The sequence below is a fragment of the Budorcas taxicolor genome, chromosome 12, assembly GCF_023091745.1.
Source record: "Budorcas taxicolor isolate Tak-1 chromosome 12, Takin1.1, whole genome shotgun sequence".
Classification (NCBI taxonomy): domain Eukaryota; kingdom Metazoa; phylum Chordata; class Mammalia; order Artiodactyla; family Bovidae; genus Budorcas; species Budorcas taxicolor.
In genome coordinates, this window is record NC_068921.1 from 47,461,674 (window position 1) to 47,487,050 (window position 25,377).

The 25,377-nt window shown below is 37.3% G+C and overlaps 1 protein-coding gene across 1 annotated transcript; it reads right to left on the reverse strand.

Moving 5' to 3' along the window:
• Positions 1-241: 241 nt before the first annotated feature.
• Positions 242-24,312, reverse strand: DIS3 (DIS3 homolog, exosome endoribonuclease and 3'-5' exoribonuclease). Its single transcript, XM_052650161.1, has 21 exons — positions 24,085-24,312; positions 23,344-23,501; positions 20,954-21,147; positions 20,466-20,539; positions 16,453-16,620; positions 15,536-15,700; positions 14,245-14,358; positions 13,985-14,122; positions 13,276-13,422; positions 12,780-12,896; positions 12,418-12,519; positions 10,810-10,874; positions 10,637-10,721; positions 9,038-9,165; positions 6,493-6,579; positions 4,125-4,281; positions 2,390-2,604; positions 2,111-2,279; positions 1,820-1,978; positions 986-1,108; positions 242-337 (listed from the first exon to the last, which is right to left on the reverse strand). The coding sequence occupies exons 1-21, from the start codon at positions 24,310-24,312 to the stop codon at positions 254-256; spliced, it is 2,877 nt and encodes a 958-aa protein (XP_052506121.1). The 3' UTR covers positions 242-253.
• Between the last annotated feature and the right edge of the window lie 1,065 nt (positions 24,313-25,377).

A 25,377-nucleotide genomic window follows, 5' to 3' on the forward strand; every position in this document is an offset into this window, starting at 1 on the left:
TCCTGTCACTATATAAGTGATGGTTATTCAATTGAGTTTTTCTGCATAAATAGTTCTTTAATCCTGGAAGGAAGCAGTATGATGGGACAGACACAGTCAACGGTTCAATAAAAATGCAAATTTTAAAAATTATTAAAATGTACTTAGAAGTAACAAACTATATCACACACTTCTTAGGTTTACAAGTGTTCTCTCAAGATTCTTTTTTTAAAGGAAACCAATCCTTGAAGTTTTTTCTTGTTGTTGACTGTAGCTATTTTTGAAGCTTCTTCTTCTTTCTCTCTGGTTCATTAATGTCCATGTTTGAAGTATCAGCAGAAACGCTTATTCCTGGTATCTAAAGTAAAGCAAAATGGGAGAAACGTGAGTAAAAGCGTAACATCATGAAGAAACCTCAATCCAATCTTCCTCTTCTTCACTGACACTCTGAAGTTCAAAAAGATGGAGGGATGGTGGGGGGAAGGGGAAACAGTAGTTTTCCACACAATGTACCTATGTATGTATATCACACGCAAAGGAATAGTGGTTCAGAATGTAACAGGTAGACATGATCTCAACAGACAGACGCCTGTCATTTGGAAAGGGTGTGTTTAGCCATAACAGTTTCTCTACTGAGACCTACTGTCAGCATTAGAGGCCTCAGGTGTGTTGGGAGCAGAATCCAGGTTAAGGTCCAATGTCTTAGGGTGAGTCACACTTTAAACTGCTGTTCAAAAGTGCCGATTTCAAAACTGGTAAAAAGAACTAGGCAGATCTCAGGATTCCATTTGTGGAACCAAGGAACTCAGAAGCAGCCCAGATGCCTGAGTTCCTGCGGCCTACGGAAATCAGTGATAAAATAGGATTTCCTCTGTAGATACCTGTCCTGCACACTACTTTGAAGATTCTATACTAAACAGAAGTAACCCAGGACTGTATCACTCTCTTTCACAAAACTTGTACTGTTTACTCCACAACAACATGAACAGCGTAAGTCTGGTCTTACCTGTGGTTCTACCAGGGACATTCGGATTTTCTGATGCTGAAGATTGGATGAGTCTAACATGATTTTCACTTTAACTTTATCAAATACATGAAATACTGTGTCTTCTATTTTAAGTGATGGTATCTAAACAAAACACATTTTACTATTTTTAATTGCTTTTTTCCACTTGAAGCTTGGTTCTCATTCTTTATAATTTATCTTCCAAATTAATTTAAACGTTTAAGTTTAAAAATAACCTCAATATTTAATAAGCACCTAGGTGTTCAACATAACCAAAACCACTAATCTAACACCCTCACATACAAATGACCTATTTATGTGCAAACTTCTCCCTTTCACTCTTTGGTACCAATATATTATTCATTAATCACAGGTTTCTCAACCCTTTAACTAGCAAATTGTTGGTCTTGTACAGGAGCACACAGGTAATTGGGCAGAATTTGTTTTGTACTTCTACTAAGGTCAGGGAAGTAGGGAGTGTGTCAGGTAAAACACACTGGGAACTGGATGATAAAATTCCCTTCTTGGAGCTATCAACAGCCATTTATTCCTTGACTTTAACCCATCTGTTCACCAAGAACGAAGTATAATTCAAGTTTTCCTTAGAAGGGAAAACTTTATAGAGTAGAAAGAAATTAATAACTTTTGTATATGAGAACATATACTGAGGTGAGAAATTGTGAGTAAAACGCTAAGCTTAGTAGGCATAAAATTCTGTAGGGTACAAAAATAATTTTACCAGTTAGAGGTACCACTTGCAACCTACTGAAGACAAAGCGTTCCCACTCCCACCAAAAGAAAAACCCCAAAATAAAACCATCAGAAATACTGTACCTCATCATCATATATAAGCCGTGGCTTTGGTTTGTCCTTTTCTTCAAAAAACACTGTACCTTCTAAACCATACTTTGGAATTAATACCACAATAGCATTCTTCCTTACAAACAGAATATAAGCTTCTTCACTTACTATTCCTTTGCTTTTGAAAAATAACTGTAAAAGAGCAGACAACCTTATTAAGGATTACCTTAAAGTATTTTGAAGTTAACAAAAAAAAATTATGCAATCAAATTAAAAGTGAACAAAACTTCATTTCTGCTAACATTAGTGACAGAAGGCAAATACCTGGGTATGAAAAGCCACAGAGGCACGCTGAGCATACTGAGCCATTTTGTGCCGGAAATTGAGATTTTTACATAAATCTGCAAGCTTGTGTTTGTCGGTCAACTCTGGATAAGTACAGTCAGCTCCAATAGCCACGGCCAACAACCGATGAACAATGATGTCTGCGTATCTAGACACATGAAGAAAAAACAAGAATCGTGCCATGTTAGCATTTAAATATCCTTTTACAATTCGAAATAAAGTATTTTCTATCTCTCATTTGTTAAGGAGAAAATGTACCTTCGGATAGGTGAAGTAAAATGTGTGTATATTGGGGATGCTAAGCCATAGTGATGAAAATCATTGTCCATTCCAGAGCAGAAGTACACAGCTTGCATCATACAGCGAGTTGCTAATATTCTTAACAGGGTGTTTAGATATGGGAAAATAGGTGAATCCGCCCGGTCCAGAGAGTCAGCTAAAGCCTTGGCTGTATCAGTTTTAATTTCCAAATTCTGTGAATAAACAGAGAAAACTGTTAGTCCCTTGGTCGTGTCCAAGTCTTTGGGACCCCATGGACTGTAGCCTGCCAGGTTCCTCTGTCCATGGAATTCTCCAGCAAGAATACTGGAGTGGGTAGTCATTCCCTTCTCCACAGGATCTTTCTGACCCACGGATCAAACCTGGTCCTGCATTGCAGGCAGATTCTTTACCATATGAGTCACCAGAGAAGCCCAAAGAGTAGGGAAAAGGGATCAAATCAAACATTTAAATATCATTACCAGCCATGTCTTCAAAATGTAACTGATCAGGCTAGAAAAGCATGGTGTCTTTTGACCAGGTAATAAGTATTTATGCCTTTTAGCCTTACCTAGGAGAACTGAAAATAAACTTAGTAAAAGTCATAGTGATTTTGTGTAATATCAAACCTTAAATTTTTCTGAATTCATTTGAAGGTGCTGAAGTACCAACATTCTCAAGAAGTTTCAAGGTGAACGAATAGTGGGGGCAGTAGTGCTGCCTCTCAAGGTCCAGCTGTTCTCGCCTAATCTTTGTTGGGGTGGAGAAATGTCAAAGCAGATCTGGTTCCATTTCCACATGTTGGGATTTTCTCTATGGATCCTTTTCCTCCATTCAATGTAGAAGTAAAGGCCAGAGTATTGGTGACTACAGCTCAACATGATGATACAGCAGTTAACTGCCTATTCTACTTTGCAAGATGAGACAAAAATACATAAACCTTCCTTCCTCTACCCAGGTCACAGAAAGAAACAGGACAATAAGAGAAAATTCTCCAATTTACAGAGTAAGCCTTGGAGGAGAAGAGAAGCTGATAATGTTGATGGATATAATAAGAGCCGGCCCACCATAAAGGTCTGAAAAATGAGAAACCAACATCCTCCTGTTAGAATAATGCTCTGAGATCCAACACCCTTTCTTCTCTCTCTTCTGGACAGGAAAGATGTGGCCTGAGCAAGTGATCCAAAGAAAACCAATGCAAGCCATAGTCACCCCCAAAGCAGGGGTAATCATGTCTAAATAAAAGTCTACTAACCAGAGGCAGAGGGTATAAGGGGCTGAGAAAATGGGTTCCCCTTTTTATGTTTCTTCTTTTTTTCCATGTTTGCAAAAATGGACTTCTTCCTTAGGGATGTGAAAGAAGACTGAAGCGAGTTGAAGATAAAGAGGAAAAAAAAACAACTAAGTCTTAAGAGGTCAGTAGTTCAGAGGAGATATGAAGTAACACAAGCATGAAGAAAATATGTAAAAGCACAGAGACATGGAAAAGTTTAATATGTTCAGGATATTATAAATAACGTAGCCTGGAATATCTGGCTTTAGTATAGGGCAAATGATTTCACTGTGTGAAGAGATGACCATACCCAAGTTAGATGACTTCTTTAATGAAAAGAATTACTGGCACATTTTTGCATGAGGAAACAGAACTTTCATGGAACTGTGACTATAGATTATTCAGTGCAAACACTACATCACAACATGAATACAGATAATGTTTCTAGCTATGGAACCATACCTTGGATTTAGCTGCCTTAACAAGAATTTCGTAATTTGATGGAGGAGGAGCAGGATGTTTTCGAAGCAGAGCATGCTCAGAAAATTCTTCATGAATTTTTTTTGCAACAGAGATATTGGCAAGTAACATAAATTCTTCCACCATGGAATTTGTTTCTCTGCCAAATGAAAAGACATTAAATAAGGAAAAAGAATGAGACTTCTATATATCATTCACAAGTTATCTTTTCTGTTAATGAGATAATGAAAATTCCTATGCAAACATTCATGTGTGTATACACGAGTATTTTTAAGAACCAAACATCCCTTTCATTTCTTAGTTACTATGCTAACAATCTCTTACAATTCACGTACTGCATGAGTAAATCTTATGCTAAAGGGTATTTTACAAGCGGCATTAAAAAACAGAAGCTTTACTAACTCTAGTAACATGTAAAACCTAAATCATAAGCATTTTCACCTTTTTACACTGAGTCCAAAGAGATTTTTATTTAATTCTGTATCTACAGAAATATAGTTTTCTAAGAATTAAAAGCTATTTAGGTCATACCAATATTGGCTTAAAAAAACTGAAATTTTCACCAACAAATTCCACAAATTAAAAGATATTTAAAATAGTTATTTTGGGTGCTTATTATGTCCCAGGCATTGTGCTATAAGTGCTGTTTACATTGTGGTATGTGTGCATGTATATACATACATATACATATATGTATATACATATGAATATAGGTACTAGTCCTATTTTGTAGATAAGAAAACTAAAGATGTGTAACATTAATCTCTCACTAAAGGTCAGAATTACTAGTGTAACAGGATCTGGGCCCATTATGACTTGACTTCAAAACTCTTAACTAATTTGATACTGTTTTTCATCAAACACAGTAAATGATTTGTGTATACAAAATATTAGTAAGTGATCTGTTTTTTTTTTTTTTAAATAATTTTATTTATTTGCTCGGCTGCACTGGGTCTTCACTGCTGTAAGCAGGTTTTTTCTAGTTGCAGTGAGCGGGGGTTACTTTTTTTTGTGGTGCGCAAGCTTCTTGTTGTGGTGTCTTCTCTTATTGCAGAGTACGGGCTCTAGGGTGAGCAGGCTTCAGCAGTTGTGGAACATGGGCTTAGTTTATCCAAGGCATGTGGAATCTTCTTCCCAGACCAGGGATCAAACCCATGCCCCCAGAACTGGCAGGCAGATTCTTAACCACTAGATCACCAGGTAAGCCCCTGTGTTCTGTTTAATAGTGCTTTCTCCCAAGTTACTGAACATGCATTATTAATCTGTCACTCATGTTTCCTTCTTTAACAACATAACTTCTTGACAAGACTCCTGACGTATGTTAATTTTTTTTTTTTTTTAATTAGGAAGATCTCCAAACATGTCTTTAAAACTATGGGGACAATCTTAGAAATGTGGTTTTTATTCTTGGTAAGAAGAAATGGTTGATGTTCTGCTTTGGTAAAACAAGATTCAAGATCTTCCTCAAAAGAGCCCTTGGTAGTGGGTGTACTGTTCCTACTAACATTAGACTTATTTGCATAGTTCACTCAAAGGTATTTTTAAATTGTAGCTCTAAAGCTGTAAAGCACACACTGGTCCTAACTAACAAACTTGAGTATAATCCCGTTTTTAATCCTTGGTCATCTGCTAGAAAAGTGTAAATGCATGCTTAATTTCAGAATCACCTTATATAAAAGGTATGGAGAGAGGCCTAACTCTGACTTAATCAAAACCAGCCTTGCCTCAGGGATTGAACACAGGTCTCCTGCATTGCAGGCAGATTCTTTACCATTTGAGCCACCAGAGAAGCCCTTGCCTCCTAAACCTTAACCCAAATCAATAAAACAATAACAAGGCTTAACCTCTGACTAGTCTTCACAACACCCTATGAGTGTGTACCACTACCAATTCTATTTTACTTAAAAATAAATCGAAGCGTAAAGAGGTCAAATAATTTGTCTGGAGTCATTGGCAGAAATGGGATCCAAATTGAGGCAGTGTGACTTCAGATTCCAGGGTTTTGGCCTAGGTCTGTCCTATCACAGTATATTCCCTATTATTCTCTATTAAATACTTAAGAAATTAATGAGGGTAATCCTCTTTTACTTACAATAACTATTACTAGTCAAGTTCTAATACACCACACATTAAAACAAATGAAGCTGGCAAGTTTTCTTTTATAATACAAATAAGGTATTTGAGTTTTAGATGAGACTAGAAAGTAAAATCATATTTATTTTTCTCTACAGAAATCATGACTCCACTAAAATACATATTTGGGGGTACAAATGTTTTATTAATATATACACTAGATATTATATTAAAATAATAATCTTATCAACTACTCATCAAAAAAAAAATTGCATACCTGAGTTCCTTGGTCTGCAGATCTATAGGATCATGAGTTTCACTGTCCATGTGGAATCGAACTTCTGGAGAAGAAAGAGTCAAAGCCCTAAATAAAATAAGGAGGTGAATCAGTTATGTGAGCAGTAACAGATATAACTCTGGAAGTTACTCTTAAAACAGAAATGATTAAAGCAAGTATGTGACAGTTTCTCTTTTGAAAGCTTTATAACCACCTGCTAACTTTTATGTTCCTTTATATTTTCACAGATGGTCTAATAGTTTATAGTTCTAAAATCAATTTTAAAAGGCAGGACAACAGCAATACAACAAAATGAGTCTCTGTGTTTCTCAGGATAAAGAATGTCTTCTGTACCCAAAATGAGAGGGTTTGATAAGTTTCATAAAGAACGCAATCAGTCATATTTTATTTACTACAGGAAGGGTGAGGTGAGGGATGGTGGAAAGAGGCAAAAGGGAAGCTTCCCTGGGCAAATGAGTAGCACCAAAAGATCCTCAGTTCAAAAGTATCTTCCACATACACTCAACCAGCTGATGAGGAGACTGATAAACCACAATTCACGTTACAGATACTGATGGCTATTAGTGTCTCAGTACTACGTGTCAGATAATATATCAGGCTAAGTGCTTTACATGCACAGCTCCTTTAAAGATTTGGCAAGTTCTTCTTCCCACAAGGCAAGCATAATGTGGTTCTACACATCATGAACCTATCTGCATCCAGTCAGTTCCAAATCAACCAGAAACTAAGAATTTTATTGAGGCTGGGTAACTTCGGACAATCACAAAGAAGGGGAAAAGATGAGTTTGGGGCAAGTGGGATTCCAAGTCCTTTTTTCCTTGACTCACCTTTACTGCAAGAACTATAGAAGGAATACTAGAGAGGGAATCTGACAAATATGCCTTTCTTTCCATGACAAATAACTTGAGCAATATAACAAGGTTCTACACTACAATTAACGTGTTAATTAATACAGCTTGACCTAAAGAGCAAGGTACACTAATCATATTTTGATCATTATTTCTTCACAGAACATTTAAAACATAACTCTTATCCTTTAAGATAGACATATGACAGATATAATTTAAGATAAAACATATCCTTTAAGAAGGTGAAAGATAACCATTTTTTTTTAACTGATTGCTTTCTCTATTCACCCTAAGACTGAGAAGACTCAATGATAGGTTTTACCAGTAGATGAGTATCTACTTTCAAAACTAGAAGTACAGAGTGTTTTTCAAATTAAATAAATAGCTTTTCTGTCCAAATCACAATCTACATTATAGATAAAAATCAACATCTCTTATTTTAAAACTCAAAATAGTTTCAATTGGTTTTATTCACTTTGCTTTTACAAGAAACCTTCTGCTACCTGGCATACTGTAAACCTTCAATAAATGAATACGATGAAAAATGTGTTGTTTTGCATTACAAAAGAAATCTAATTATAGTCATCTTATTTACGTCTTAGTGACAAACTTGAGCAATAAAGTTTTCACTGGGTTTTACTGCATCCAAATTATCCTTTCAATTTCTTTTCAAATCAGTTTCAAGTTTAGTATTTTGGATCATAAGAAAATTCCCAGAAAACTGAAATGTGAGTAGAGTTAGGTAGGGGTGGCTCAGCATAAATACCTAGACCACCACTGTCAATGGAACGAAATGGTCTCAATCCACCCTATCCAATATGGTAGCCACCAGCCTACCATGTGGCTCCTAAGCACTTGGAATATGGCTAGTGTCACTCAGGAACTGAATTTTTAATCTTTAATTTTCGCTTTAACAGGCACATCTTATGAAAACAGCAGAGATCTAGAGTTTGCACTACCCAACAAAACCACTTTCGGTAACCACTTGTGACTCCACTTTGGATGCGCATGGGCATCAGAGACCAGCATATGCAAGGCTCAAGCACTTGCTGTACTCGGACAGTTGATTGTTTTTCAAGAATCAACTTTCTTCTGACTACTTCAACAGATTTGGGTATGTGGATATTCCTTAAAACTCCTTTGCAGTCAGGCAAATGCCATGAGAGAACAGCTAAAAGATGTGAATCTGCCACTAGTGATCAGATCTTTGGCAAGACTGCTTCAATGTAACCCCTAATCATTTAAAAACTGAAGATGTTGGATTAAACATGCTCTAAAAATCTCTTCCAACTCTAAGTGCAAGGACTTCATTTATCTTTATTGAAACATCTGAGAAAAAACGTTCAGTCTTGAAATTCATTTCTAGTTAAAATCAGGAATAAGCCATAGAAAAGTCTCAAGATCTTCCCTTCCTACAATTTCCTGAAGATCTTTAATTCAGACATATCAAGGTCTTCAACATAACAGAACTCCTGAACAAACATCAGTCCAGAATCAAGTTGCTAATATTTAAATAGGTAGCTAGAAGAAATAGAATGCATCTATTTAAGAGTCCCTACTCAGTCTATTAAATAATTCATCATTGACCAAGATAAACACTTCATAAAGAGTTCACAAGTTATCATTAACAGCAGGATAGGAGAAGTAAAAGAAATCTTAATATTTTTGAAATGTACCCTTTTTCAATTCTTCTTTTTTTCAAAATTTTAGCTAGTTTATTTAGTCCACGGAGACTAGTAGTAATATTATCGTTCATGGCTGCTGAATCAATTCTCATCTGAGCTTCAGCATATGTAAGGGAAGCCTAAAAAAAGAAACCATATATTAATACAAATGCTTGAAAATCTGGTTTACTTTTGAAAATTTATGTTTCCACTCTAAAATATCCATGATTTCAGAAAACCTAAAATCAATAACAAAAGAGATTCCTAGTTATAATATTTATATTTCACACTGATGATTTCTGGTTCATTAATTCTTATCTGATGCATTACACAACATAAGCAAACTTACATTAAAACAAAATTAAATGGTAGAATTGTTAAATTCTCATTTATTTCATTATTCTTTTAATGCATAAATACTTAGGAATAAGTTAAAATAAGATAAAAGGAAGGTTAGATTATTCTTTGATAATGACTGTAAAGTGAAATCATTTCCAGATGACCAGTACTTCCTTACACACAGCAAATAATAAAACCGTAAGAATCGAAACATCATGTTTTATAGGAAATCTACTAAATACCCCAAATTGAGTATTTAATGTAAGAATTAGAAAATCATAGTAGAAAAGATTAATTTCCAGTACAATCCAAATAAACAAACAGCTTTCTGCTCTGCTCCTATATTTCCCTCCTCATGGAAAAATGCCATTTTTTAGCCTTTTTTTTAAAAAAATAGTTTTATGAGTGAAAATCAGGAGTAGTAAAAAAGAGTTAGGTGATGCAGATCAGGATAGATTCTTGGGAGAACCAACTTATCTACTAGGAGCTAAGAGTTCCTTGTCTAAAAATGTTTTATGTTACATGTTTACTAAGTTTTTTTCATATAAAATTTTGCTACACTAACCAACTTTGGGAGAATTATAAACTCACCTTATTTAAAAATACAAATCTAGGAAAATTTATATCATTCACACACAACTCCTTGTCAGTTTCACACTAAGCTTTATTTCCAGCCACTAGTTAATCAGAAAAGAAAGATGTTAGAGGGAGAGAAAAAGAAGGTAAACTTAGAAAATAGATCACTGGAAAAAGAGGGTTTCGCAGACATCAAAAGTAGATTCAGAGCAAAATGAGAACATAAGGAAATCAGATGAAAGATACAAAAGAAGAAAAGGAGTGAGAAATGTAATCTGGCTCCATTCTGTCTGAACATCAATGTCAGACTAGTTCTACTAGAATTCAACTGTGGCTTATATCATTCCAGTGAAAAATGTGAGGAGCAAGAAGATGGTTTACACACCATCTTTTAAAATACTAACCAGTTATAAATTGGGATAACTTCAAATACTGGAGTTCCTACATTAGGGCTAAAAGAATCTACTTGGTCACCTAAGCATACAGGCTTTCTAAGTTTCTGACTACAGAAAAACTGCCACATAATCTCATTTCTAGATAACATCAAAAATTAAGCAGATAACTGAAAACAACAAGATTTAGTGGCAATACTGGGGGAAAACTTCTTTTTAATACACCTAACTTTAAAAAAACAATCTAGAACATTGTTAAAAGTAAAAAAGATGTGCAACATGAAATATTAAACATGAAACCAACCTTAGAATTAATGACACTTTTGGTAAACCTCGTTTTTAAGATTTCAGCATTGTGAGTCATTTCCCAAATACATGAAAATGCCAACCTATGGACAAAAGTAAGACAGTATTTGTTAATGGGAATCAGTTAAAGTAGTAAATACTATGTTTTTATGAAGAAGTGTGCATAAATACCTGTCAACGTTAGATCTCAGGGAACATAAGTTAGAGCTAAGCAACTCTGGAACCATGTCAATCCTCTGAAACAGATAAAATAAGAGTAGCAGCTTACTGAGCTATATCCATACATTTATTTGACGTTCTATTCTCAAATAACATTGATGTTCTAAGCGGGGTGGGGGAAGCCCTCTATAAATAGAATTGAGACAATGTGAAATTAAAAATACAAGTCTATTTCTAGAGAAGTAGCTACACACAATTTTTACAAGAGGGAAGCAACGGGCTTTCCTGATAGCTCAGTTGGTAAAGAATCCGCCTGCAATGCAGGAGAGCCTGGTTCAATTCCTGGGTTGGGAAGATCCCCTGGAGAAGGGATAGGCTACCCACCAGTATTCTTGGGCTTCCCTGGTGGCTCAGCTGGTAAAGAATCCGCCTGCAATATGGGAGACCTGGAGTCAATCCCTGGGTTGGGAAGATCCCCTGGAGAAGGGAAAGGCTACCCACTCCAGTATTCTGGCCTAGATAATTCTATGGACTGTATAGCCCGTGGGGTTGCAAAGAGTCGGACGTGACTGAGTGGCTTAAAGAAAAAAAAAGCAATGGAAGAAAACTGGATTTCATGTCAGTGGTAAGTTCTCTACACTACCCACCTAGCTGTGCCCTGAAAGTTTGAAATCTCTGCTCTGTACAAAATGTTTGTACTAGATAGCAGACACAAGCCCTAGTAACTCTACAACGGGACCCTCCTCCAATGCTTCACACAAACTGCATGGTGTTTTCAACATCCTTAAAATAGAGAAACAATGAATTCTTATGGAAAAAAAGTACACAAAAGAACTCTGACAGTTAATTAAGCCTGACTTTCCCTTCTACTCTCACAATTTTTCTCTGTAAGTTTCTGGGAGCACACTTATGAAGAAGAAATAGTAATTGTGACAGAACAGACTCATGACTTAACTATATATAAAAAAATGGAAAATATATTAATTACTCAAAGACAGGTTGACACTTCACAACTCATATCAACTGCATCTACTTGTTATTTGGCTAAGTAACAAAAAAACACTGCAATATTTTCACTGATTTAAGGTCGACATTCTGAAGGAGATCAGCCCTGGGATTTCTTTGGAAGGAATGATGCTGAAGCTGAAACTCCAGTACTTTGGCCACCTCATGCGAAGAGTTGACTCACTGGAAAAGACTCTGATGCTGGGAGGGATTGGGGGCAGGAGGAGAAGGGGACGACCGAGGATGAGATGGCTGGATGGCATCACGGACTCAATGGATGTGAGTCTGAGTGAACTCCGGGAGTTGGTGATGGACAGGGAGGCCTGGCGTGCTGCGATTCATGGGGTCACAAAGAGTCGGACACAACTGAATGAACTGAACTGAAGGTCGCCTTATTCTATGTATGTCCTTTAGCTAATTCATATACTATTCCACACTGTTTCAGAATCCAAAAGTGCCCATGATTATGACAAACTACACAATTAACAAAGTGATTACTCATATTTCGCTAAATACTGAGGCTCTCCCTTCCTCAGGAAATACCTCAGATGACTTTATTAAGAATAAAACAGACGACAGAAAAGATGTATCAAAATTCCACTTTAACACATTTACCTTTTCACAAAGATATACAGTTGTTCCCCTTCTAGCTGACTCTTGATCCAAAGCATTTCCTGGCCTAATAAAATGGCTAACATCAGCAATATGAACACCAACCTTAAAAAAGATAAAAAGGATGTCAACATGCTTAACTGGGTAAATGTACCAAAGGAATTCTAATGAGAAGAAATTCAGCTAAAAGGAAAAGAAGACACCAGTCACAGTTACCATTTCAGCTTTTTCATGCCCATGAGTCTCTGCAGCCACAACAGATTCTACCTGACATGAATAATTCACAAATTCTACAATGGGTCAAAAGAAAATTAATTCAAGACCAGAACTATTTTTGAATAGAATGTCATCGTAATTACAAATACCTCCAAATTTCCATTTTCAAGTTCTCTACAATGGAGAGCATCATCTATATCAGTACATCCTGGGGGGTCCACACTACAGACGCACAGATGTCTCAGGTCTTCTCGGTTTTTCATGTCCTAAAAATGCCATATTATTGAAAACTAGAAAACAATTTTGGTGGTACAGATGTAACACAGCTCTATAAAATCAACGATAATTATAATAAAAAGCAGCTTTATATTCTCAGTGATAACAACACTTCATGCTTTATAATTTGTCAAGCCCTTGCCTTTGGAAAATGTGATATCAGCCAGTGTCTGTCGCCTAGAAAAGTCTGTCTTTTAGTAAAGTAAATGATTTTCGTGATAACCTAAGCATTCTGTAGCAAACTAAATGCAATGGAGGAGGGGGATAAGGTTTCTACATGGTTTTTAAAAGACACATACAGAAACCAAATAAAACTAATAGCTTAGATACAGTAATCCATAAACTCACTAGGAATTCTTTTCAACATACCTTCTCAGTGATGCTCCAGGGCATCTTTGGTAGAAAGCTAAGAACAGCCTGTGAGAAAGCCTGATGGGGAACATCATGCTCAAGTAACAAAACTTCTGTTTCAGTCTCTTTGTCTCCAACTTCACCTAAATTTTTCACAAAGTGTCCCTAAAACCAAAGAGTATTATAAGACTGGTGTATTTTACAGCTGTTTATTAACTTATATTCTATTATCATACTAAATGGTTGAACGTTTTCCATTACCACTTTAGTATTTCTAAATTTTCTCCACAATTCTTAAAAATGATTATTAAGTAAATTAAAGCTAAAAATGACAAGACTTCTCAAGTGATTTATGGTGGAGACTTTCTGAGAGTTCAGTTCTCACAAAACAAGGTCTCTGTTTAGTTCCTATTATCTCTCAAGTTTAAAAGTTGCTTCAAATATCCTAGCTTCAAAATTTGTTTACTAGAATCTACTTAGGTCTCAAACACTAATTTTGTAGTCACTGTCACCAAAAATTACTTGTTAGGAAGTCTGAGTAAAATTAACCAAGTGATTTACATTGGAATTTCCTAGGTTAATTTTCAGATTGGATGTACTACTTAATACTCCTAAATTTCAGCATGCATTTTATATAAAGACAGATTCTATTTTTAGTAAAAGAAGCAACTTTATTCCTAAAGTTTCAGTTAAATAGTCTAACATAAAATTATTATTTCAAGCTTACATTTGGATATCTGGAATTTCTCGGCCAACCATCAACAGCAACAATAATTCTCCGTCCTTCTAATGTAGAGGCCTGTCTGGTTTCTATCCGAATTCTAGGGATTCTCTTATCAGCAGGAGTAAAGAGATGTCTTCTTGACTAGAGAACATTAGGAAAAAGAATTTACACACAAAAGGCTGGGGATGGGGGCAAGGTGAGGGCTCTAAATTTTGTTCTATGTACATCATTTTCAGTTACATAGCAACATGCTCTTTACTCACCTCCTTAATATCAGACTTGGAAAGCATGCCACAATATGGTCTCCAATTCCTTTTTATTATCCCAACAACTCTACCTGTAGGCTTTAACATTTTTTCATTTACAGCAGTCTTAAGCTGAGATGTAAAAATAAAAGTAAAAACCTTCAGTTATCTGTCCTGTAAGGGTAATGAGACAATTTCCCTTCAAAATTAGAATACAGATACTAATACTTTTTCAGGCAGTAAATTATGACATAAAACTATGGAATTTTGATGCTTCAAGATTCTAGCAAGAGCATGCCAAACAAAACCACAAAAATAGTTCTATAATAAAGCACTACCAAAAAAAAAAAAAAACCCCAAAAAGAGAAAACTGAATAAATATGTGAGAACCCAACTCTTCAGTTTTAATGTGAGGCTTTACTGACATATACAGACGCACACGCTCATGCACAGGTCTGGTAATTAATAGGATTTCAGTAGTTTCCAGTAATGAGCAGAGTGGCACTTATTAATTTATTTTAAAAAAAGAGATGTATCTTTAAATGCTTGTCTTATTCAAAATATAAACCCAAATAAATAATAGTTCTTACTAGAAATAGCAAAAGAACACTATGGTATTTCACCTCTAATACTCTCCTATGGCCTGGACCTTGTAAAGATAATGTTATAGTAAGACTCCAAAGTCGTGATTGTAATTCATACAGAGAGAAGAACTACGAATGTTCTGTGAATTCCAACTACTTGTATCATTCTTATAATTCTAAAATGGAAAAATACCTATCAGGTAGACTTTAGGTCATAAAAAACAACAGAAAGGATTCTCATCATAATAAATATGGTAACAGAGAAGGAATTATTAAACAGACCTATTTTTAAGGGCCTAGAAGTACATCTATTATGCTGAGGGGATTTTAAACATTGCATAAAAGCATTTTGGAAAATTTTAAATCTGTAAAAGAAAAAAAAAGAAAATTTTATTTACTTAAACTTAATTCAGCTAGATCATATAACTGAATGTCAGAGTTCAAGTTTCATACTCAAGTTAAGTCTTTTTGTATTTTAACCTGTTTATTTGAGCAAAGTAAGACATTAATTTAAAAGACTAACTTAGAGGAAAAGAAATCAACTATGTATATGACATATATTAAACCTATAGAACTATAATTTTATTCCATAAATCTGAAAGCAATGAAACCTGTTTCATTTAACTTTCTCCAAAATTGTTTCATTTAATTTTCTCCAAAGCTAATACATTAACAAATTAATCAAAGCTACACAAACAAAAAATAAAACCTGTTTGGTTTCATACAATGCGTTCTCTCTCCTCTTCCTTCTCTATATCATCTTCATTTTGACCTTCATCTTGTAAAACCACAGAAGATGGTGCTACCCACTGATGCTTGGGAAGAAGCTCCACAGCCACAATATCTTCATGAATAGCTCGGTTTAAATTTTTAAGTCCTTGTAAGATTATCTGTGTGAATAGCAAAGAACACATGCCCAGATTATTTTCAAAGGCAGTATAATAATGGGAAGGTTGCCCTAAAGAAGTTGAGATAGATTCTGATGTCTCTATGTCTATTTCCCTTCCTTTATATTTTTTCTTCCTTTATAGGGTCCCTTTGCTCTGCCCTCTAAATTTCTCAGTATCAAATAGAAAAAACAATGCCAGAAAATACAAGTTGTGTTCATGTGTTCCACATAACTCTTACATTAATACCAGAATTTTTAATCTCTCTAAATCTCAGGGTCCTGACTGGTAAAACAAAAGAGTGCCTACTTTTATAGGCAGAGTTGAAAATTAAATGAAATGCAGCATTCAAAGCACTAAGACAAGTACTTAGCAAATAGTCAGCACCCCAAAATGACTGCTGTTTGCTTTAAAGTGTGGGAAGCCCTCTGGAGCAATTATACATTAGGTAAATGGTACTTCCCATAATAGATCATAATGCAGAAAATAGAGGCACCATAGCGGGGTTTGTTTTTGTTTGATTATATTTGTATTCTCTTAAAAGGGGTTAATAGAAAGTTCTTTTCCTCAATAAGCAGTTTCCTGAAAAAATGATTAATTCTATCATCTGTGGCCTCTCACATAACTTACTTCAAGGTCACAAACTAGGAGGGTAAAGCAAATTTAAATTCTTGTACCAAAATCTGAAACACTTATGAAAGAAAAAAAGGAACAGAAAATATTTTAGTGTGAAACGAACTCATGTACACACTTGCCTCTTTATTGTCTTCGTCATCGCCATGGACCCATACTGTAGCTTCTAAGTAATTTTCCCTGCTGGCTCGAAATGTCCCTTGAAGGTATGTGCCAGATTTGATGCCCTGTTGTAGCTTACTTAACGGAAGATGCTCTGAAAATATTGTTTTTCCACTTTCTATTTCATTCTGTGAAATAAGCAAACCAAGAGATACAGTCAGTATGTGAGTCTTCAGTATGCTCCACATACAACTATTATCACTATCAGGTATTATTTAAAACAACCATCCATGTTACAGTATATACAACTCTTATGAATTTAAAAGAACATAGCACAGTAAGAAAAAAATGCTTTTTATTCTTAAGGCAACATACACAAACATTTCCATTTCATTACATTTTGGTATCAGCCACCGAAGAAAAAACTCTATGTACCCCTCCAACCCCGTCCAGGCCTTCTCGAATGAAGGTGTGTAGCTATGTGATCAAGTGAACAGGCAGAAGTATATAAAGGGTAATAGGAAACCTCAAATGTATGAGAAGACTGTGGTTCCAGAAAGCACAAGAAAAGCTATTTTTACTTAGATTATTTTAAACAGCTAAGGCAGTTAGACAGAGGTAGCCTGGGACCACTGTAGATCCACCGCAATACCTTCCAGGATCCTCTGAGACCTCCAACATCCGATAACCTAACTGCTTGGCTCCTTTAGACGTCTACACTTCCTAAATTTCCCATCTTCTAAGGAGATCATTTTATACTTTCTCTTCTGCTTAACTCTCCAAGTTCCTTGTCTTCCTTCCTCATTCTCAGATAAGGGACCTCCACCTCCACAATGAGAATCGGAAGCAATCAATAGAGACTCGCTCCATGCTGAATCTGCTCACCTATGTGCATCTATCCACCACTTCCTCACCTCTACTCAAGAACTTTGTTATTCTCTCTCTGGAATCAAATTCACCCCTGTACTATAACATCCTCACCATCATATAAACATGAACTATTAAAAATAAATACGGACTTATTAAACCTACCATGAACATGACCTATTAAACAGATTAATGATATGGCCTATTAAAACTAATTGTACCCTCACAGTCCCATCTATCACCAAATCCTAAAATCAACAAAATATTTATATCAATGAAATACACACAACATCTGACTTCTCACTACCTTAACTTCTGCTACCATGATCCAATTTTCTGTCTTGTCTCCCAGGGATACTAAAATATCCATCTAAGTGGAGGCCCCTGCTTCTCACCTATTCTCCTTAGAACAGGGAAACAGGTATATTATTCTGCTCAATAGCTGTCCAGTACTCATGGACTAAAATCCAGTTTTTTCCCATGACTTACTACATCCTTACACGATCTGGTCCCTGTCTACATTTCTGACTTCATTCCTAACATTTTTCTCCCTTGCTCACATCCCATCCACACTTCTAGGGATTTCTCAATCATGTCAACTTATTCTAACCTCAGAGCCTTTTAACTTGCTATTCCTTCCACGTGAAATGCTCTTCCCCTAGTCATTAACTCCTTTAACATACAACACAGCTAAAATGTCTCTGTCTCAAAGGAATTTGCTTTAACATCCTTCCCATCTCAACTTAGATACAATTTTATCAGGAAGCCTTGACATTTCAAATCTGGGTTAGATGCCTTGGCTAAGTATGGTTAGCTCTCCTATCATGCCTGTTCTGAAAACACAAATGTGTTCCAATGCAACTGGTAAATTAGAAAACTACCAGGTGAGAGCAGAGAACTGCATCCAGCTGAACCAAGCTGAATCCACAAAACACACACACACACATGCCTCAAACACCTAATGGTTACTTCAGATTACCATGCTTATTAGCCACACCATCTTCATCTGGTTTAACAACTTTCTGTTCAAATTGAGATAACCCTCTTTCCACTGCGTCAGGAAGTTTCTGCCTGTGTCCCTAATCACATTTTCCCTTAAGCTCTGTGAAAGTTAAAGAGAAAATGAAGTTACTCAGTCGTGTCTGATTCTTTGCGACCCCCATGGACTGCAGCCTACCAGGCTCCTCGGTCCATGGATTTTCCAGGCAAGAGTATTGGAGTGGGTTGCTATTTCCTTCTCCAGGGGCTCTTCCTGACCCAGTGATCAAACCTGGATCTCCTGCTTACAGGCAGACACTTTACCATCTGAGCCACCAAGGAAGCCCAAGCTCTGTAGTTTTCATTATATAAAATTTTACATGGCACAGTGACTTTGGGGAACACACACACGTACTATAACAGAACTGACTGCAGTTTCACTATATCCTACATTTACTCTACTCTATCATAGTACATAGTCAAATACTGTGAATTATCAATGTTGGATTACTTCCTGTTTCTTCATTTAGACCTATCCACCTCATTTAGTGCTATCCAAATCAACTCTGTGATAAAGGAAGTGTCTTGTGATCTCTAATATGGTAGTCACTAGGCACAAGGGGCTCTTGGACACTTGAAAGGTGAACAACACAACTGGGAAACTGAACTGTAAACTGAATTAAATTTAAACAGCTGCATGCAACTAGTGCAAATATATTAGATAGGATAACCCTATTACCTGTATTCTAAAAATAAAGTCCAGCTTTTATTTTTTCACTTCTATTTAGTTTTGTGAAGTAGCTGGTTGAAAACAGGAAGAGAAAAAAAACGCTGTAAAGATTGGATGCACATATTATATACTATTATATAAAACCTAACAGTATCTACCATTTACATTTACCATAATTATGTGCCAGGCACTGAGATAAGAATTTTATTAACACTACTATTACCTGAGCAAACTCTGGAGATAGTGAAGGACAGAGGAGCCTAAAGTGCTGTAGTCCATGGAGTCACAAAGAGTTGGACACGACTTAGCGACTGAACATTATCACCATCCAACCCTAACGATGCTATGACATGGTTATTGCCAAACACACTTCACATTCAAGGAAACAAGGTTAAGGATTCCCTCTCACATCCACTACTGCAGTGACCCCCTACTCGTGCCTCTGCCTCTAATCTTGCTGAGATACAATGTATCATCTTATAAATCGAGATGAGTGGTTTTCCAAATAAGTAACATTTCTGATTGTTCTCCATTCCTCCTAGCCACACTCTCATCAACCTTTAATGTGTTCAGCCTAAGAGTATAAAGTAGGGAGCCCAAAATCCTATGTGCTAACTTCTCTTAGTAACAGCCCTTTCAGTTCAGTTCAGTTCAGTCGCTCAGTCGTGTCCGACTCTTTGCGACCCCACGAATTGCAGCACGCCAGGCCTCCCTGTCCATCACCAACTCCCGGAGTTCACTCAGACTCGCGTCCATCGAGTCAGTGATGCCATCTAGCCATCTCATCCTCTGTTGTCCCCTTCTTCTCCTGCCCCCAATCCCTCCCAGCATCAGTCTTTTCCAATGAGTCAACTCTTCGCATGAGGTGGCCAAAGTACTGGAGTTTGAGCTTTAGCAACATTCCTTCCAAAGAATTCCCAGGGTTGAGCTCCTTCAGAATGGACTGGTTGGATCTCCTTGCAGTCCAAGGGACTCTAGAGAGACCTTTATATGATAGTTTAAAAACTACTAACAAAATAAATTGCTGAGTCCTCACTATCTGGCCCCTTCCCTTCCTGTCCTACTTCTCATGAGCCCTCCCTCCTCCTATGGAATTAACACTACAGCTGGATACCCTCTCTCCAGTGCCCACCACCTGTTTGTTTGTCAAATACCTACTCCTTATCACAAGCCAGCCATTAGTTCCTTCACTGATTAATCACACAAACAGTGCCACCTTATGCCAGGCCCTACTTGGGTTGAACAGTGGTATTGTAGAAGTCAAGACTTTAGGGGTGGCATTTTGATCAAAAGCCTATTGCAGCCATTCGTGTTGTTTATCACCGAACTCCTATTTCAATTCCAGCTTGCCCACTGATATTCCAATTTCTAAATCTGGTAATTATAAGCTTAACATCCCAAAGTGGCTATGTTAATCTTTCACTTCTCAAAAACAAAGTAAAGCAAACTCAAACATACCCCTTCTTCAGCCAAACAAGCAAGACGATCTATGAGTTCAGGGTTAGCAGTTAGGCTTTTTATATATTCTTCACCTGAAAAATAAGTTTTTTGTTCTTGATAAATTTAAATGTGTTTTTTATCCCCCTTAGATTCAGAAGAACATGGGTTATCTTATTTGTGACAGTACACATGTCAATTTTTTGGGGGGGGAGGGACCCTCTCTGCTGAGGTAGTCAAGCCCGAGAGGCAGTGGATCGAGTGTCTCTATGAGCTTTTATTGCTAAGCCCATTCCAAATGTTGACAGGGAAATTAACAGCCACTGCTGGCACAACTCGCTTAGCTTAGCAATGTTGAAAAATTAAAAAAAATACAAAAATATCACATTAAGCTATATATGACCATGAAAATACCAAATAGTCAAACGAACATCTGACCATGGGCCTGATGATAATTTTTGCATGCATCTGCAAACATGAACTAACAGTCTGGATACATGGAGACTTACAAGTGAACGCTGGTATCCCTTCTTCTATGGCTTTCTCTTTGTTTTTCCTGTCATTAGTTATGAAGATAACTTGCAGCTGATTCTCTGCTGACATATCCTTCAAATGTTCATTGTACCATTTTGCAGCTACTCGGATGGCTCTATCATTTCTGTCATTAGAATTTTCTCCCTGTAGTTGTTCTACATAAGTTTCTCTAAGTGTAATGAAAAGGGGAAAAGAGAAAGATAAGAAATGGAAATCAACAGAATCAAGCACACATAAAAAGTCTTTGGACATAAATGCTTAATGATCACTGAACTTAGAGTCAATAGTACATCTTTTCCCCTCAATGTATTCACATTTATACCTCACAGAGGAAATAAATAAGACAAAACAGTGATGTTTTTAAGACAACAATTTGCTTGGAAAGAAAAAAATCATATTATTAATGGAATAATAAAAAGGCTAAAGCAAATTTATCTCACCAAAAGAAAAACTCAAAATCAGAATTTATACTATAGGTTGGGACATTGAAAAAAGTCACAGCTTGTTGAAAAAAAAAAACAAACTATACTAGTATTTTACAGGTCTGATAATGAGATTTCATTCAAACTGTAGATTAACAGAAATTCCTAAAAGCTACCAATTGTATGATTAGATGACTTGTGATCATATGATTAATGTAGTTATTAAATACATGATGCCTGTAAATTATGCATGATAAACTCACAATACATGACAAGGGCCATCAAGAGAATGAAAGACAAGACCCAGATATGACTGCATATTCCTTCTAAGTCCACCAACTCTGAGCTATCAAATGTCAGTATACTTATTTCTTTAAATCTGTTCTTCAAAGCCAAATTTAAGAACAATTACAAAATTCAGCACAATAACTTCTACCTACTTCTTAAAGGTTAAGGATTCAATTTTAGAGTTTTATAATAAATATAAACAAACCTGCTTTAATATAAACATACCTGCTGATGCTTTTAGAATTATCAAAGACATGGTCATAAATTTCTGAATTGGTTTTAGCATGCCTGAGTGTCCTAATTCTTCCTGTCAACCCCAGTACTGCTAAACTCTATTCACGGCACTTAAGCCAACAAAAGTGTTAACTTCGGATTAAAAATCTGATGGTCATACTCTACAGAAACTAGGTCTCTGAGTGCTGAAAAACAGTTCCTGTTTTTGGATTTTAAGGAAGAGATAGAAACAAGAAGTCTTGAAGTGCTTAACTGATATTCTTTACATAAATAATATTTAAGTGTGGGATATAAGAATAAGGAAGAGAAATTTGAGATATTAAACATTTTTGAAGTTATATATGCCCATGGGATTTCATTATCCAATCCACTGTCTAACCCAACAGTTCTCATATCTGGGGTGATATTGCCCCTGATATCCTCCCCCCGGATGACATTTCACAACATCTGAAGACATTCTGGGTTGTTACAGCCCAGGGGATTGGTGGGGGGTGGGGGGAGTGTTTGCTACTGGCATCTAGTGAGTATAGGCCAGGAATGCTGCTAATCACCTTCCAGTGCCTCACACAGCCTTTCCATAACAAAAAATTACCCAGTCCAATATGTCAATAATGGCAACATTGAGAAATCCTGATTAATAAAAGTAAACTGGATTTGTTATAAATTATTTATGCAATACAAGAAATGCATGTTCAGCCCATCAGTCGTGTCTGACTCTTTGCAACCTCATGGACCGGCCTGCCAGGTTCCTCTGTCCATGGGATTTTTCAGGCAAAATACTGGAGCAGGTTGTCATTTCCTTCTCCAAGGGATCTTCCCAACCCACGGATAGAACTCACATCTCCTGCACTGGCAGGCGGGTTCTTGATAAATAGACAATAACATATTTTCTAAGATCACACATTAAGTTAAAACAAACATCTTAAATCTGAAACGAATTATATTTCTTAACCTTACTGTCTTCAATGTGATCAGTTATAAGGTATTAGTGTAACTTTTAAGAGCCCATTAAGAATATACCTGCTTTATATTTTTAAAGCTCTCTTTCATAAACTCCTATATTTAATTAACTTATGTTGGTTATTCATATAATATGGTATATCAAAAACCTAGGCAAATCTCATCTTCCAAAATCCTACTGCTCAACTCATGCTAAAACCAATTCAAAATGAACACATTTTGGAAATTAAAGGACCTACCACATTTTAGGAATCAGGAGACTTTGCTTCTGGCTTTGACCCAATCGATGCCTATGTGACCTTAGCAAGGTCTGTAAACTGTGTAAGAATCAAACATTACTCCCAGAAGTATGAAACTTAACAGTGTATCTTCCAACAATGTCACAGATGACAGCCAGGAACTTTCACCCCCCAATTTAGCTAATTCTAGTTTCTTGATAACTGAGGTAATTTCCCCCCTACCTATGGTGTTCATTAGTAAATGTGTAGAAATGCTTCTCTTGGTTATTAGTCATATCTCGGATTCGTTTGTATACCGGAGCACTCCTATTTCTCACTTCTTGGAGAACTGTTTGTAGCACGATGACATTCCTGATGGCAGGGTCCTCAAGGACATCAATCTTTTAAGTAAATAAATAAATAGTTATTTTTTCCAGTGTTCATTCATAAATTGCTTCTGTTGAACCTAAAACTCTGCCGGTTTTTTTTTTTTTTTTAACTACCTGTACATTAAACTAAGGAGCTATTTTGCAGCAGAAAACCCTGCAGGTCGATTAAAGAAGAACACGTGTAAACAAACTAGTTACAAAACTGTGACGAATTAATCATTAATAAAGAAATACGTTGGCCCTTTTCGCTCGTAGGGACTTACAAGCTGCCTGAGGGTCGCAGGCAGGAGGCCACAGAAGCCCAGGTCCCCGGCCTCCAGACATTAAAATCTAAGGCAGAAGAGACAGCAGAAGTTAGAAAGTTGACGGATCTAAAATTCTTATAACTCCAAGAACTCAAAAAAGGTTAAAAAAAAAAAACAGTACAAGGAAAAAGAACCTCGGCCTGGGGGCAGGAGGCATGGGTCCCGGTGGGGTTGCCTCTCCCTGAGTACGTAATGCTGCCCAAGACCCTTCTCCTAGGGTCTCAGTGTCCCCGCCTCCCTTTCTCCTGGTGGGACAGCGGTGCCGCGGCTCCGCCCGCCTACCGGCGCACCTGGTGGAGCAGCACGTTGGTGTCCGGCAGCAAGTAGTGTGGCTGCGGGCAGAGGCTGCTGGCCCGGTCCAGGGGTTGCAGCTCGAGGACAGGTCCCTCGTGCGCTCCGCCGCACGCCGCGCACCCCGACGCACCGCAGCCTATGTCATCCCGCAGGTAGTGCTCGCGCACTATCTTCATCACGCCACCCGCCCGCGTCTTTTTCAAGAAAGTCTTGGACTTGAGCATCTCGCCTCTCTGCTCGGAATCCCGACCCGCTTTAGTGCTCTTCCGGCGGAAAGTGTCACGCTCGGAGCCCTGTTGCACAACCACACTTTAACCAGAAGTTCGCTCCTTCCTCCTCCGGGATATTAGTGTACCCCTCTCGCGGAAAAACGTCGAGACTGCCGTTGGCTGGCCTTCTAAGGTCTGTGAGGATTGGGCGAAAGCGGGCAGATGGGCGGAGCCCAGAGCCCTTTCCGTCCATGAAATGGGCGAGGCCACCTCTGGACTCCAGCTCCCAGCGTTCATTGCTTCCCGCGCCCGGGTGGACCCGGGAGCGCTGAGTTCCGGCAGCGTGGGCATCAGCCAGGAATCTGTTTCCTCTGTCCTCCCGGCGCGGAAATGGTTGTCTTGGTTACCGGTGCTAACCGTCTCCCACCTGTGATTCCTTGTTGAGGGGCTGCAACCCAAGCTGCCCTCTGGAGACACTTCCAGCTCCTCTAAGAGGCAACTGCTCGAGTCTTCAGCGTGGAGCAATTGAAGCTTTCCAGGTAGCTCGAGGCTACTCTGTTTTCGCATTGGTGTAGGAATCCTCTGATGCTGCCAAATTCGGGTTTTATCCTTCACGCAACACGTGTGGGCAGTGCCAGTCCCTCACCCTTTGTAATCCCGGTGATGTTACCTGTCTTTGATTCGCCTTTCCTTACCTACCGCTGTCCCTTTAAAAATGAGGGAAGCCAATCCATCCAGAGTTCTCAGGATTCTCCTATACACATTTTTCCTAATCCTTCAGTTAAAAAAAAAACAAACTAGTATCTTCAGTACCATAAGTAATTCATTATATTGTGCAGAATTAAAAGCAGGTAGTTGCTGAAATTTGTGTGAAAGGGTAGAGTTTTAGACTGAGGAATTTTTCTTTTACCATCTTGTTTAATTTTGCTATCTGCAAGTTTATAAAAATGTGTTTTATCTCAGCTTCCCGTTTTCAAAAAGCTTCAGTGATGCAGCATTACCTGTAGAATAAATTTAGAACATATTGAAATATTCAAGGACCTCCACAGCCTTGATTATGCATAAAGGACTACCCTTCTG